This window comes from Sinocyclocheilus anshuiensis, unplaced genomic scaffold (assembly GCF_001515605.1).
Source record: "Sinocyclocheilus anshuiensis isolate Anshui unplaced genomic scaffold, SAMN03320099.WGS_v1.1 scaffold804, whole genome shotgun sequence".
In the NCBI taxonomy this organism is placed as follows: domain Eukaryota; kingdom Metazoa; phylum Chordata; class Actinopteri; order Cypriniformes; family Cyprinidae; genus Sinocyclocheilus; species Sinocyclocheilus anshuiensis.
In genome coordinates, this window is record NW_015557098.1 from 265,972 (window position 1) to 279,750 (window position 13,779).

Here is a 13,779-nt window from a genome sequence, read left to right on the forward strand (position 1 = left end):
AGTACCCATGGCCTTAAATTTTGTTTGACATCGAAATGAAGCTGTCTGTTCAGCAAGAGGTACTCACTGATGAGCAGAAAATGCTTGTTTATTAAACAAGAGGCAAGTATATGACATGCATTACTATTCAGATATTTATTTTTTTATATATTTTTCTATTTTCTAAAGTCAGTGTGTGTATATATATATATATATATATACATACATACATACATACTGTATATGTGTATGTATATATATATATATGTATGTGTATATATATATATATATATACATACTGTATATATGTGTGTATGTATATATATATATATGTATGTGTATATATACACACACCTCAGAGACATGTAGGACTCTCACACAACTTAGGAAAAGACATTTATTGTGAATTCTGAACCCTGGTTCCTCAACAGCTGTAAAGAAAAGAAAAAAACCTTCCAATGCTTTCAAACTGATTTATATATTCTATTCTTGCGCCTCTCTACCAGAAGAAATACTTTAAACAAGAGAAGAAAAACCTGGGCCCATACCAAACATAAAAAACATCCTAATTGTGGGTCTGTGGTAAATCTAGTAAAATCTCTCTGGAGTAATCTCGACACCGGAGGAACTTAGCAGGTTGGTGTCGTTCTGACAAGGAGTGCAGGACTGAAGATTAAAACAAAACACTGGTCTAATTATGACAGAGACAGCTTCCTGATTGCGTTTGTGTCTTCCCATTTCTGGTCTTTTCTAATACATGCACTGAAAGCTTGCAGTCTGTCAACAAAGAAAAGTCACAGACGATCCCAGCTATATTACTCTGAGCTTAAAACAAATCCAAAATATACTGCCTTTTTCATGCAACAGCCGTTTTAAAGTAAGCCAAATATCTGGTTGTACAAAGGAGGTCACTGAATGACAATCGATCAACCATACGTCACGTCATGAACTGATAAGATGTCAATTCACGACGCTTCTTGTATGTGAACGTTACTTAAGCTTAGGGAACTAAAACAAACGACCAGAGAGTGAGCGGAGCCATCCTACAGGTATCTATATTTAATTGTAACTTTATTTTCTATGTGGAGGTTAAGAACTGAAATTATTTTCACAAGGAACACCCCGTTTTCTGTACAGTGTTTCAGAGGTAAGGTTTTTGTTTCTCCCCAGAGTGTTTTATAGTCTCACTCTCTCCGTATTTAAACTTTAGTCTTGGTCGAATCTAAAATTGTTGGAGAAGAGTGAGGCCATGCCGACGGACACACAACCCACCCCATCCCACCCCACCCTGCTCAGGTTCTTAGCGGATCGCTTTGACGGGACTCTTGAAGCTGGAGGCTGCCTGCAACTGTAGCTGGTAAGCCATTGGGTGAATCTTGAAACCATAGAGCCTGGAAGAGGAGAATGACAGTACTGAGAAACTGAACCATTTTAGAGATGTGAGAAAATCCATTTATACAGAGGTGTATAGGGAGGACAAACCTGGGCACAAACTGGTTGGCAGGCCTCTTTGGCCGGTACTCGGGATGCACCATGAAGAGCATGTGGGGGAAGCCAGTGCCAAAATAGGCTCCATCGGTGTGATGGTGCCTGGACGACTTGGGTGTGTACACATCCATACACTTAGGGCAGTAGAGCTTCACCATGGCCTCACCAGGAATATCAGAGAGCCCTAGAGAAAAAACAGACACTAGACTCACTCATGGAAACTCACACGGAGCTCATGTGATCACTCGGCTGCACACAGACCTGCTCAGCCAACATTATTTAGAGCCATTTATCTAATTTAAAATCAAGATGAAACAAAGTGTAAACAATTAAGAAACTCGATGAGATATTAAGTGAGAAAAAAAAAAAAGTATGTCGACTATAGATTTTATCCATTGGGAAATGACTGGATTGTTAGTAGCAGGTGTTATTTAATAAATATGAAGTGTTTCTCACTTTGTAATCCCCATTATTATTAAAGGGATAGTTCACCCAAAAATTGTCATCATTTACTCACCTTCATGTTGTTCCAGACCTGTATGAATTTCTTTCCTCTACGGAGTAAATAAACAGTTGCTGGTCCCCACTGACTTCCATAGTATGGGTAGGAAAAAAAACACTATGGAAGTCAATGGGGACCAGCAACGGTTTGGTTACCCACATTCTTCAAAATGTCTACGTTTGTGTTCAGCAGAAGAAAGAAAATCATACAAGTTTGGAAAGACCTGAGGGTAAGTAAATGATGACAGGATTTTTATTTTTGGGTGAATTGTTCATTTAAGGTGTGCATCTTTTTTTACACTGAGTGCATGTTCTTAACCCGGTTATGCTTAAACTGACAATGCACACGGTCATTTAAACACGTTTTCTTTATCGGAGTAAGGTCATAAACCGATTGTAACAGCTAGATTTTTGCCGATTTTAGCCAGCATGTAAACGCATTAACCTGCCTTCTGTCTGCTTATTGAAGTGCGCATGTGTGCTATCCAGACAGAACAAACGTTTTGCAGTAAGGGAGGAGGAAATATACCACAAACGAATTATAAAAATGTGTTCTCATCTCGTGCAGGAGGAGGAGATGTGGTACAATCAAAATACTGCATCTTGAGAGGGTAATATATGAGATGCAAGTTTCCCGCGGACATGTTGCAATACTCTTCTTCAGTTTTTAATGATTTATTTAACATGACAACCGACATAAACTAAATACTCAGAGTTAGATATGCAAATTATTACATTTTGACACCACTAAAGGAAATAAACTGATTTATTAATAAAGTCTATTAACCGCAGTTTACTTGCACTGCCGGGTTATAAGTTTGCATGTAAACCAGGACAACAGGTTATTTCAATAAGCTGATTTTTGAGAGTCATCCGTGTATTGGTGTGCATGTAAACATGCTGTCAACACGCGATCAGTTTATGAGATCATCAAATCATAAGAAGCGATTATCAACTGATTGGGGGGGGGGGGGGATAATTTTCAATTACAAAATATTTGTCTTTTAATTACAAAAAGTAAAACAATGCAGTTGTATTTTGAAACATTTTAACTAATCTAGGGCAGTAATCTACTGATTATTTTGACAATTGAGTAATCTGATTTTTTTAGTAACACAAATAGACCTAAGTGAAAACCAGGCTTTAGTATGACTATTTATATATAAACAATAATAATTGGCTCAAATAAAATATTAAAACCAAGTAACTACATGGTTTTATTGAACAACACTGATAAAATACATAATGTAATATGCCTATACATAATATGAACATAACCAAGTACATTATGTTATAACAAATACCTGCAGAGGGCGGCAACGGCCTGGTGACGTTTCACCTTACACTGTGATTAAATGATGTTTAAAGCCATTTAATTTTAATATTTGGCTACATGCAAACTCAGAAACTTTTATTTTGAAATCGCGATGTACAATAAATGGCATATTTAGAAATAGGTTGATGTATTCTCCTGTATTGGCAAAGGTTTAAATGATTTATGTTACAAATCTAGTGAGATAATGCACACTGTTTTCCCAGATGAACGTTAAGCAATTCAGATTCACAGTAAATGCAGAGGAAGAGTCACACATACAGTCTTTACTGGTAAATTACTGGTAAGTTACCATTAAGAGATAGAGATCATGTGAGAACAGGACCTTTTCAAAAATCCCGGTAAATTTGTTCTGGCAATCATATCGTTCTTATGGACATGACGTGATTACTCTGAGCTGTCTACAAAGCTCCGCTGCATTTTAATTCGTTTTTCTATGTAAATAGGCCTATGCACTATATGGACATCTTTGACCATTGCGCCTCGCAGCTTTTTGTCGCGCTTCTCCATTCATCAGGGCTGCGATGCGCGTCTCGTGTTTATAAGAGCAAAATATTCTGATTAGCTGGTAATGTTAGTTTGGTTGAGAGTGAAAGCTGTGCTCCTCTCACACCATTGGTAGGCGAACTCATGGACTCGAAAGTGATATCAACAAGTTTTTTTTAAATGTAGGATTATTTTTTTCCGCAGCCAAACGCTGCACGCCGGAGAACTTTAAGCCCTGCAATCAACCAGAGAATCTCTCATTTTTGATGAAAGATTACAATGGCAAACATTATTTGTTTGAAGTCAAATAAATGGGACACCCACCAATAGGCAGCATTGGCTGATTCTCACAGTAAACACGAGGACAATAGCCAAAATCTCCCTGCTGGTACTTCTCCAGCTGCAAGACAAAACAAGCACAACATCATACGCATGAAGTTGAAAAATAAATGATCTTTCTTTAATGAAATTATAACAGTCAATAACTAGATGACCCGGAGAAAACGCACCATCTGGGCAATGCCACGGTTAGTGAGGATATAGCGCGCATGGATCAGTCCATACAGCATCTCAGCAGCCTGCTCAATCAGGCCACTCTGGTTAGGGTTGTCCTCCAGCTCCTCATCTGACACACACACACACACACACACACACACACACACACACATACAATAACACCATTACACAGCTAGGAAATCACACTGTTTACAGTTAGCTCGAAACGGAAAATGCCATTGTCTTTTCTTCCCAATTTGATTTCACATTGACTTTAAAACAGGGAAATGCATGTCTTCTATAGTATGTTTTTAAGGTGTTGCACTTAAGAGCAAATGCATGCTCAGAATTATGGCATATGTGCATACAATAAGCAATAGTCTAGCGTTCAAGGCATTAAACAGATATTCATGAATTTGGTCTAAAAGATCTTGCCTAAAACTACATTTTTAATGTGCCTGGTTGGTTGCATGCACAGCCTAATGTACAGAACCTTCAAGTCGCAATGAAACAGAAGTAGCAACAGATCTGTAGGGTGGGACGTGGTTTTATGCACCAGTTGTTGATTGGATTTTGAATAGGGATGCTCCGATCGATCGGCCAGAGATCCGTATCGGCCGATAATCACATTTCATGACTCGATCGGTACTCACTATTTGGCCGATCTCACGAATCGATCACAATTTGATGACGTCAACGCCTGACCACGTACATGATGCGTGGGGGATGTAAATGATTTTAAGCCACAGTCATGTCAGCGCCGGTGTGGAAATGCTATGACGTTTCGAGAAACAATGAAAAATTCGCTATTTGTCGTGTATGTTTTGCATGATGATGAATGGATGGTTCATTTTTAACAGCAGATTCAGTGACGTTAGAGCTGATCTGCGCCTCACTGCACACGTCTGCGGCGCGTTACGTCTCCACGGGAACCGGAGCTGATCGCGGCCGCTCTAGTCAGTGCTTGTGTTTATGCAGCCGCGGCATGTTTCTCTCTTTTGTGAGTTGGCATAGCATGGAGGACGGAACAAAACCTTGTCTGAGCAGTATCGCTGATCGTGGGCTGCTTTTACATGAACGTTTATTTATAAAACAAAATATCTTCTTTGGCCATAATAGCCTACTCAATAGCATTAACACAGGCTTTACTCCTTTCAAACTTTATCTGGAATGTCACCGTTTCGGTCACTGCAACTTCCCGATCAGGCGAACGAACACACACACACGCACGCGAAATCGTCTGCCTCATGAAAAAAAATGTAGTTAATATTTGCTAGCATCCCTAATTTTGAAATGTGGCTGTTTTACTCCATAGCGGAAGCAGATTGATGGGGTTTAAGTGCACTAAATGATTGGAGAAAGCCTGCATACGTCACCAGAGAGAAGACTGGCATTTTAAGGCTTTCTTTTTAAACATTACAAGGTCCAAATAAAATAAAACATGCAAAAATAAGAAATATGAACTTTCATTTAATGCTGCATCAAACCCTTTAATGCTTGTGTTAAAAAAAACAAAAACAATCACTGACCAGGTTCCAGATCCAGGATCATGTCCAGGGCTTGTCTGTAATGGGGAACTTGCTCATTGAGTCCTGTAAGATTGAACTTGTCCTGAATGTAGTCCTCATCTACCTGTATGGAGCAAAAAGAGAGGTACCATATACCAACATTAATGCACAGAACAACACATTTATCTACTGTTCTCTACAATGATTACAATACAACCGGCTGATCATGACTCCTGCATTGATTTTAGCAAAATGACAAATGATTCAGAGACAGTTTTCTATATAGAAAAGATTACTGCCTACAAATCAGTGTGCCTTAAACTTTAATATAATATTCTCATGTTTCCCAGTTATAAATTAAAGTGATAGTGGTAAAAGTATAGTGTGTTTTGTCCTATAAATCCTTTTAAACACAGTCCTACAAGTTCTGCTGTCATCTCAGGAGGGTGGTGCTCATGTCTGGCACCTATTTCAACCCTACAACTCATTTCTAATTGGTTAAGCTTACACTGTAACACTCCCTGGCCAACCACAAACTATGAGATGATCAGAAACGAATACAGACCTCACAGAAGAATTCGTTTCCCCGTAGACCACAAAACCAAGAAATCCACGACACTTCCTCGGAGCTACTCATGTTGGGAAACTAGAAAAGAGGAGAGGAGAGCAACATGAAGCGATCAAGTAAAACTACATAGACAAAAACTATTACTATTTCTGATCCCAAAAAAATGTCAAGTCAGTCTTTACTGGAAACATAGAACAAAAATAATAAGAGTCATATTGCTGCGCAAATATGTTTCAGGTAAGTACATGTTTATAAAAAAAATTGTATCGCGTCTTACTGTTTTCGCGTAAACAATTGACTGGCCTGACGCACGCTAACATAGCCGGCTGCTTACCTTATAACCGAGTCAATGAAACACAAATGGACAACTGCGTATATGTGTGGCGGACAACATCTAAAACCATTGGCACGTTAAAAAGACTCGTTTGTATCTTGATAGATGCCCATTTTGTAGTTCAGCTAACGAAAGATGAGTTTAGCATGCCGCTGCTAGCTAACGCTTAAACGTAACGTTAGGCCGCAGCAAATTCGCCGAGTGTCTCTAAAATACGTCGACTGGAGAGAGTCCTAACACATACAATTAACAACGCGTTCCCAGAAATAACCCAAAACTGCGCACATATCGAAGCTACTAGATATTATTGTCCCTCATAGCGATTAAAGCGTTTATTCGTGTTACCTCAAGGATCTCCCGGAGTCGATGTTAGCCGCAGCAACACAACTGTACGCTGATTGGAGGCTTCAGCTCTACATACATCACGTGATCACAAGGCAGGTCACTTCCGCTCTCTGCTGAGCTTGTTGGAATTGTAGTCTTTATAATCAGATGTTTTCCCCATTCGTAGTGTTTTCGCTATTATCTGGGTTTGAATAGTAGAACCAATTATTCATGTCATATTATATTAATAAAATAATTATGTAATAAAATATGAGGGTCATCGAATAACACTGAAAAATTAACATTTAGAATGTATGTTAAGATATGTAAAAATAATATAAATTCTACAATGCATGGCTGTATTTTCCCTTCTGGAATGCGTATGTGGGTCAACCAAAAACGATGTATTTAGCAGTTTATAGCAGTAATTGTGTTGACTTTCATTTTGGTGTAAATGTGTGTACCTTAAACAAATCAATGAAATGATGATGGACATGGATTGTACGCATTAAAAAAAAAAAAAAAGTCTAAAATGGTATTATTATTTAGAATACTCTTAATAACACTGTGATGGTGAAATGAAGTCAACCCACAGATCTTCCATTAAAACAAAAGATTTTTATTTAACTTTTTCTCTGTATACTTTTTATTATAATAAGACACTTCTCTGCTTGTACATTGCTCCCTTGAACTTAAAAATGGCAACAACTGTGTGGGAATGTAAGTTGGGGCGGACAAACTCAGATGCATACCAATATACATGTGTGTATATCAAGGTTTCAATAATAACCTCAGGTACCTTGGTATAGTTAGAAGTATAATACAATCTCTGAGTATTTCAAGGAATACACATTTCTATTCATTTTTACTCAATATTGGTACATATAATGTGACCACATCAATGGTTTAAGTTTAAGAGGGATGATAAACAGCACTGAAAGCCGATGGGAGAACAGCTTCCAACGAATAGACCAACCAAGCTGTATCTGAGGACATCAAGAAAAGTAAAATAAACCCATTTTAGTTGTTTTCCTTAGTATGTAGGAAAAAAATATATATCGATTTAACATTTTTTCCACTGCACTTCATTTGGATTAACATATACACACACTTGAATGTATATAATGAAAATATCCTAGATAAAATAAAACATCCTAATAGTGTCAGAAAAGGTGGGCAATTGGGACTCATGTTCGCCTTTCACAAAGCGTCCTATCCTCAAAAGAGCACATTACATGTAGAGCTCAGATATAAATTCACACATACTTTTTAAATGCCCTACTCACACATACATGTCATTTGAAAGCCCTACTTATTACTTCAAAGCTATTCATTAGACCAAGGCATTCCCAGAAAACAAACAAACCCCAACTTACACCATTAGGATACAGATGCTGGTCAAAATGAGGAGGGAACAATGCTTTGATCCGTTTCTTTTTAGACATCAAGCATTTGTGGTTTCTTGTTAACCTGGGCTCAGGCTCCCTGGATGGGCAGGTTTTATTTGACGTCAGGCATATTGCACATTGAACAAATGTCTCATTTTGTAACACTACTCAAAAAGGGCCACAGACTCCTTGGCATTGACTTGTGTCTCAATGAGATGACTGGTCAAAAATTGAAGATCAGTCCGAGGAAGTGAGTAAGACAGTTGCTCATAGTTCTGAGACATGTTCTGGGGGACTTTGGAAATACACACTGGAGGAAAAGCTTTTCTAGGTTTCATAAAAGGGGGGGTACAATGCAGAGGGTGATTCTCTAGAGTCCCTAGAACTGGTAAGTGAATATAACAGTAGCACAATACTTGTCATGTTCAATAACCTGGAACTACAGTATGACACCTAGTCAAATAAGATGCCCGATATACAGCTAGTCATTTGGCGGAGAAAGAAAAAAAAAAAACACTGAACAATATTAATCCTAAAAGAGAGTTTTGGAGTTTACTGGCTTAATATAAGTGCAAGACAAAATAAAATGTTTAACGGATGTTCTCAAAAAACAAAAAAAAATTCTAATTTAATGAGGATCTGACACTAAGTCTAAGTGTCCTTTGATTTGCGCACAACAGAAACAATCTTAAAACGATGTGATCCATGAAGAGGAACTTTTGAAGGACCTTCAATTAAGATCACCATCTAATAATATAAACACGTATAATGTGCACTATTAGACTACAATTCCATGCGGAGGCCAAAACAGCTAATGAAACTATTTGAAAACCCAAAGCAATGAGCAGAGAGGACCTATAACTTAACATAAGAAAAAAAATACACCACATAGTTCTGAAAAGTGGGCACTACAATGATATTCCAAAAAAAAAAAAAAAAAAAAAGACTGAGCATTGGTGTGATACTTGGTGGGCACAGTAGAATGTGAGTTTGAACCAAAAATGAAGAGGGTTTTATTTTAAAAATGCATTTTAATGACCTGCTTTGCAGAAGAAAAAAAAAAAGTTATATCCTCACCTTTAAGAGGCTGAAAATGGAAAAATAACAACACAAGAAGGGGGAAAACAAATCTATGATACATTTGTTCTCATTAAAAGAGCAACTTCCAAAATCCAACATGTGATGTGAATACACAAGTACATAATATCAACCTTGGCCTCTCATATATACTTCAAGCCACAGCTCTTACACAAGTACACGTAACGTGCCCAGCATACACAAACTAAGCACATCTTTGTTAGGCTGATGTCATTTTGTGCTTGTATATGCAAACAAAAATGGGCCATGTGGTCGAATGCATTTTTAGTCAGGAAATATTTCCATTAAAATGGGGTGTAATATGTAAAATCTCAGAGTAGAGTTTAGGATTTGTGGTAGTGTGAAAGGACACATTTGGAATTTCCAAATAAGGGACAAAAAGCTATAAACCAAAAGAACAAGAATGTGTTCATGGTCTTGGTAACTAATCTTTTATGATAATAAAGTGTTAACATGTTAAGGGGAAAGATGTTTTACAGAAAAGAGTGGCCAATGATAAGAGGGATGCATCTGAAAATTTTCCAAATTAAAAAAACCAAAACATCACTTCCTGTTCTTAGGAGAGGGCCAGTTGCCACGCCTCTCACCACGATTGCCCCCACCATTGCCAGCTCCACCCACCGCCCCACCAGTGCCGGGCGGACCCCTGGGGCCTCTTCCTCCACCTCCACCTCCACCTCCACCAGCATTAACCCTTCTGTTCTGCCTCTCCATTCCAGGGCGCTGATTGGAGAAGCTTCTCTTGCTGCTGGCCAATTCTTTAGCGGTCATCTCTCTCTCGCCACCACCGCCGACTCCACCACCTCTTCCGGGTGGATGGTGGTGGTGGTGATGGTGGTGGGAGGAATAGGGTTTACCACCTCCTCCACCCTCTCTTTCTCGAAACTCGGTGAAATCACTGCTTTCGGAGGCTGTTTCCCATTCCTCATTGGCCTGATCAGAGTTCTGGTTAGAGACGTCTGGAGATTTGGCGCCCCCAGCTGGGTTATGGTTGTGATGGTGTTGAGCGTGTGACTGGGAGTTGCCCTGGTAGTGATGGTGGTGGTGGCTATTGAAATTTTGGTTTCCACCCCCAAGGTTACTGCTATTCTTATTATTGTTAGAAGTTGCAGACACACTGTAGTTTGCATTTGCAACAGCTGCGGTAGATGCATTGGGAGTGCTATTGGTTTCTTGCAGGGCATTCTGCAATGGTGAAGAAGACCGCTGCTGTTGTCCAGCTACGACTTCAATAATTCCACTGCTTCCATTTATACGGGCTGCATTCTCTCGCTCTTGCTTAAGTCTGCGGAATCTGGGAGGCTTGTCCTGCTGATGCTGAGATCGTCCGTGGCGTCTGCGACGAGGGGGGCGCTCAAATCCGCTGTTAGGGAAACTTCGTCCGTCAGGGGCAGACACAGGAAGATTCTGGATAGGAGTGCCAGAGGAATTTGACGGAACATTACTTGAGGACAGTGGGGCTCCAGCACTTCCATTCTCGGTGGAGCCCTGTTGGATAGCTGCAGGCACAGAAGAATTAGGTGCGGAGGGATTTGCACTTTGACTCTGAGACTGATTCTGGTCCGCAGCTTTCTTCTTGTCACTATTGGCTCCACGGCCTGTATCTTTAGGAGGGGATGGCTGTGAGGACGTCTGTTGCTTTCGCACAGTTGCAGATTTTGCAGACCAGCCATGAGAAGCAGAGCCAGGTCCAGATCTGTGTCCACCAGATACTCCTGCACTGCCTCCACTTCTGTGGAGACCTCCTCCAGCTCCTCCACCACCACCTCTGCCACGTCTAGATGGCACTCCCCTTGGTGTGAACACTCTTGTCTGGGAGTTTCTGGTTGGAGCTGAAGAAGATGAAGAACCTGTTGTAGGGTTCTCTCCTCTGATGCCAGTCTTGGTGTTCAGCTTGTGGTCTTCCTTGTCAGAGTGAGCAAGATCACTACCAGCACTCTCGCTGCCTGATTCAGATCCCCGTTGTCTCCTCCTCTTTGGCACCTCTTCATATTCAGAGCCTTCACTTCGAGTCTCACTTCGGTTCCTAGCACGTCCCGGATTTGGCTGAGAGCCCCCATGTCCATGTCTACCACTGCCAGATGATGCCTCCCGCTTGTATTCTTGATTAGAAGGTGCATGGTGGTAGCCACTGTTGGCAGCTGATCTATAATCCCTGCTGTTCCTGCCACCTCCTTTCCCACGGCTGCTACCACCTGCACTGCTAGTGTAAGTGCCCCTGTAGCCTCGGCCTCGGCCATAGAATTCTCCTCGGCCACGGTTAGATCGGCTACCTCTGGATGAAGATGCATGGTAAGTTGTGCTTCCTCTTTCAGCAGAATGCTCTCTTTCCCTCCTGGACTGTGGAGCTGAAGAGCCAGAGTTCTGGATAGAGCTTTCTCCATTTTTGGATCCTTTGCCCATACCCCCAGTGTTGCCTCGCTCCTTTCCGCCAGTTCTGAGTTTATTTGATGAGACTGCGTAATTTTTTCCACCGAGTGCTGAAGATGCTTGAGCCCCAGAGGCCGGTTCTTGTTTGTTTGCAGTCTGGCTAGCATCTTGTTCTTTATCTTTACCAGAGACTCCAGTAGTCTTTTCTCCTCCTCCTTCACCACCCTCTCTTTTCATCTCTTTAAGTACTGGTCTCTTAATAGGACCTGCCCGCTTAACTGTGGTGCCATCTGAGTGAGTAAAGGATTTGTTCTCAGCCCCCTGATTTGCAGATTCTTCAGTATTTCGACTCATTCCAGAGCCCGGAGCCTTTCTGTTATGGGTTGGGCCCCCACTTGCGCTACTGCTACCAGGCCTTGGGCCCCAGTGTGTCTCAGTTTTGTGCTCCCGACTGCGAGGGTTGGATTTAGGGTGGTGGTGCTGCTGCACAGAATGCTGTGGAGGCTGATTTTGCGTATTTCCCATCTTCTCCTGTTTCCATCCTGAAGCATGAGCAGATCCAATATCATGTTCAATCGGTGGTGGGACCTGATTATGTAGTGACTGTTTTCCACTACCATCTTCTCTAGCTGAGGAAGATGATGATGATGAACAGGAAGGGGAAAGGGACAGCTGATGGAGTGGAGGTGAAGGGTCACTCTTTTTTGGCTCCCCCACTTTTTCTCGCTCTCTGCCATTCTCTTGCTTATGAGGATGAAGAGAGAAATTAGGGGCATGAGTGGGAGGACCATGGTGGTGGAGACGCGAGTTGGTCTCCAAGGCCGAGTGATCAGAACGGCTATTACGGTCATAATGGGGATGAGGAGTCCCCCAGATCTGGCTTTTTTGACTACCCTCTTGATGGCCAAAACCATGCAATGTCCCTCCACTGCTGGCCCTTTGCTGCAGGTGGGAGCCCATTCTGGATCCATTGTCAGGGTAGTTACTGAAACCTCCTCGCCCACCCATAAAGGGCTGATGATGGGCATGGTGGCTAGCACCCTGGCCCCCAACTTGAATCCCAAGAGGTGGTGGGGTTTGGTTAGATGAGCCAGATGGAGAGCTGGGAGGCTGGATGGGAGCTGTGCCTCCCTCCCTCATAAGTACTGGAGGAGTGTCACTTCTAGAAACATTAAAAAAAGAAAAATGTGTCATGCTTCTGAAACTAATTAAAGAAATATGGAATAAAGAATTTTAATAGAAACTGGTTTAATAAAATAACTTAGTGTATATATATATATATATATATATATATATATTCGATTCAATTACGAATTTGATTTGATTCAATATCGATTATTTTGGATATATCAGGTACAGTACGTGTCAAATTTTCTCAAGGAAAAAAAATCTCTCAACTAATGCTGTAAAATATACATGAGTCATTTGGTACATAAAGTTACAATTACATAATATTTTTACTTCAATTCGTTTTTTTTTTATATATATATATAAACATTTAAATGGTGACTGTCATAAAAAATGGATGGATTTATTCAAACATAAATTAAGCATAAGAACAGTAAAAATTATAATGAATATGTTATATTGTGAATATATTTAGCAAAATGCCCCTCTCTACAGTTTATTTTTCTGGCTAACTAATGAGTTTATGGTCACCGAATATGTTTGTTTCTGAGGTAAATGTGACGTTACGTGACATTGTTTACAAGACTTTACATTGACGTCTTTGCGCGGAGGAAACACTGAGCGATTATATGAGACAGGATACGGCTTGTAAAGTTGTACTCTTTCTTTTAACTTACCTTCGGATGTTTAGTCATGTTTATTTTGTGCTAAAACTGGTATTAATGTGGAGGAGATGATCAGTTCACGTGCGCCTCGCGCTGCCGCGTCTGTTGAACTGC

At 40.5% G+C, this 13,779-nt stretch overlaps 2 protein-coding genes across 5 annotated transcripts in view; both read right to left on the minus strand.

Annotated features, from left to right (window-relative positions):
* Positions 1-362: 362 nt before the first annotated feature.
* On the minus strand, positions 363-7,137 carry LOC107677476 (casein kinase II subunit beta-like). 2 transcript variants are annotated; one of them, XM_016472395.1, is made up of 7 exons: positions 7,038-7,137; positions 6,356-6,436; positions 5,812-5,914; positions 4,297-4,412; positions 4,112-4,187; positions 1,462-1,651; positions 363-1,370 (listed from the first exon to the last, which is right to left on the minus strand). In XM_016472395.1, the coding sequence occupies exons 2-7, from the start codon at positions 6,425-6,427 to the stop codon at positions 1,280-1,282; spliced, it is 648 nt and encodes a 215-aa protein (XP_016327881.1). In that variant the 5' UTR covers positions 6,428-6,436; positions 7,038-7,137; the 3' UTR covers positions 363-1,279. The 2 variants fall into 2 exon arrangements, with proteins under 2 accessions (XP_016327881.1, XP_016327882.1); XM_016472396.1 differs by lacking the exon at positions 7,038-7,137 and adding an exon at positions 6,636-6,998.
* A 477-nt stretch (positions 7,138-7,614) lies between these two features.
* LOC107677454 (protein PRRC2A-like) overlaps positions 7,615-13,779 on the minus strand; it is a 29,071-nt gene continuing 22,906 nt past the window's right edge. For all 3 annotated transcript variants that reach the window (XM_016472361.1, XM_016472362.1, XM_016472360.1), the window contains one exon: positions 7,615-13,034. In XM_016472361.1, the coding sequence (XP_016327847.1) occupies positions 10,046-13,034 (2,989 nt within the window). In that variant the 3' untranslated portion in view covers positions 7,615-10,045. The remainder of the gene's footprint in view (positions 13,035-13,779) is intronic.

What these genes read in the sequence shown, in the direction of transcription:
- LOC107677476 (XM_016472395.1), bottom strand. Translation starts at nt 6,427, where the DNA reads ATGAGTAGCTCCGAGGAAGTGTCGTGGATTTCTTGGTTTTGTGGTCTA. An exon ending in GATCCTGGATCTGGAACCTG is followed by an intron (nt 4,413 to 5,811) that starts GTCAGTGATTGT and finishes TGTGTGTGTCAG; the next exon opens with ATGAGGAGCTGGAGGACAAC. An exon ending in TCAGCCAATGCTGCCTATTG is followed by an intron (nt 1,652 to 4,111) that starts GTGGGTGTCCCA and finishes TTTTTTCTCTAG; the next exon opens with GGCTCTCTGATATTCCTGGT.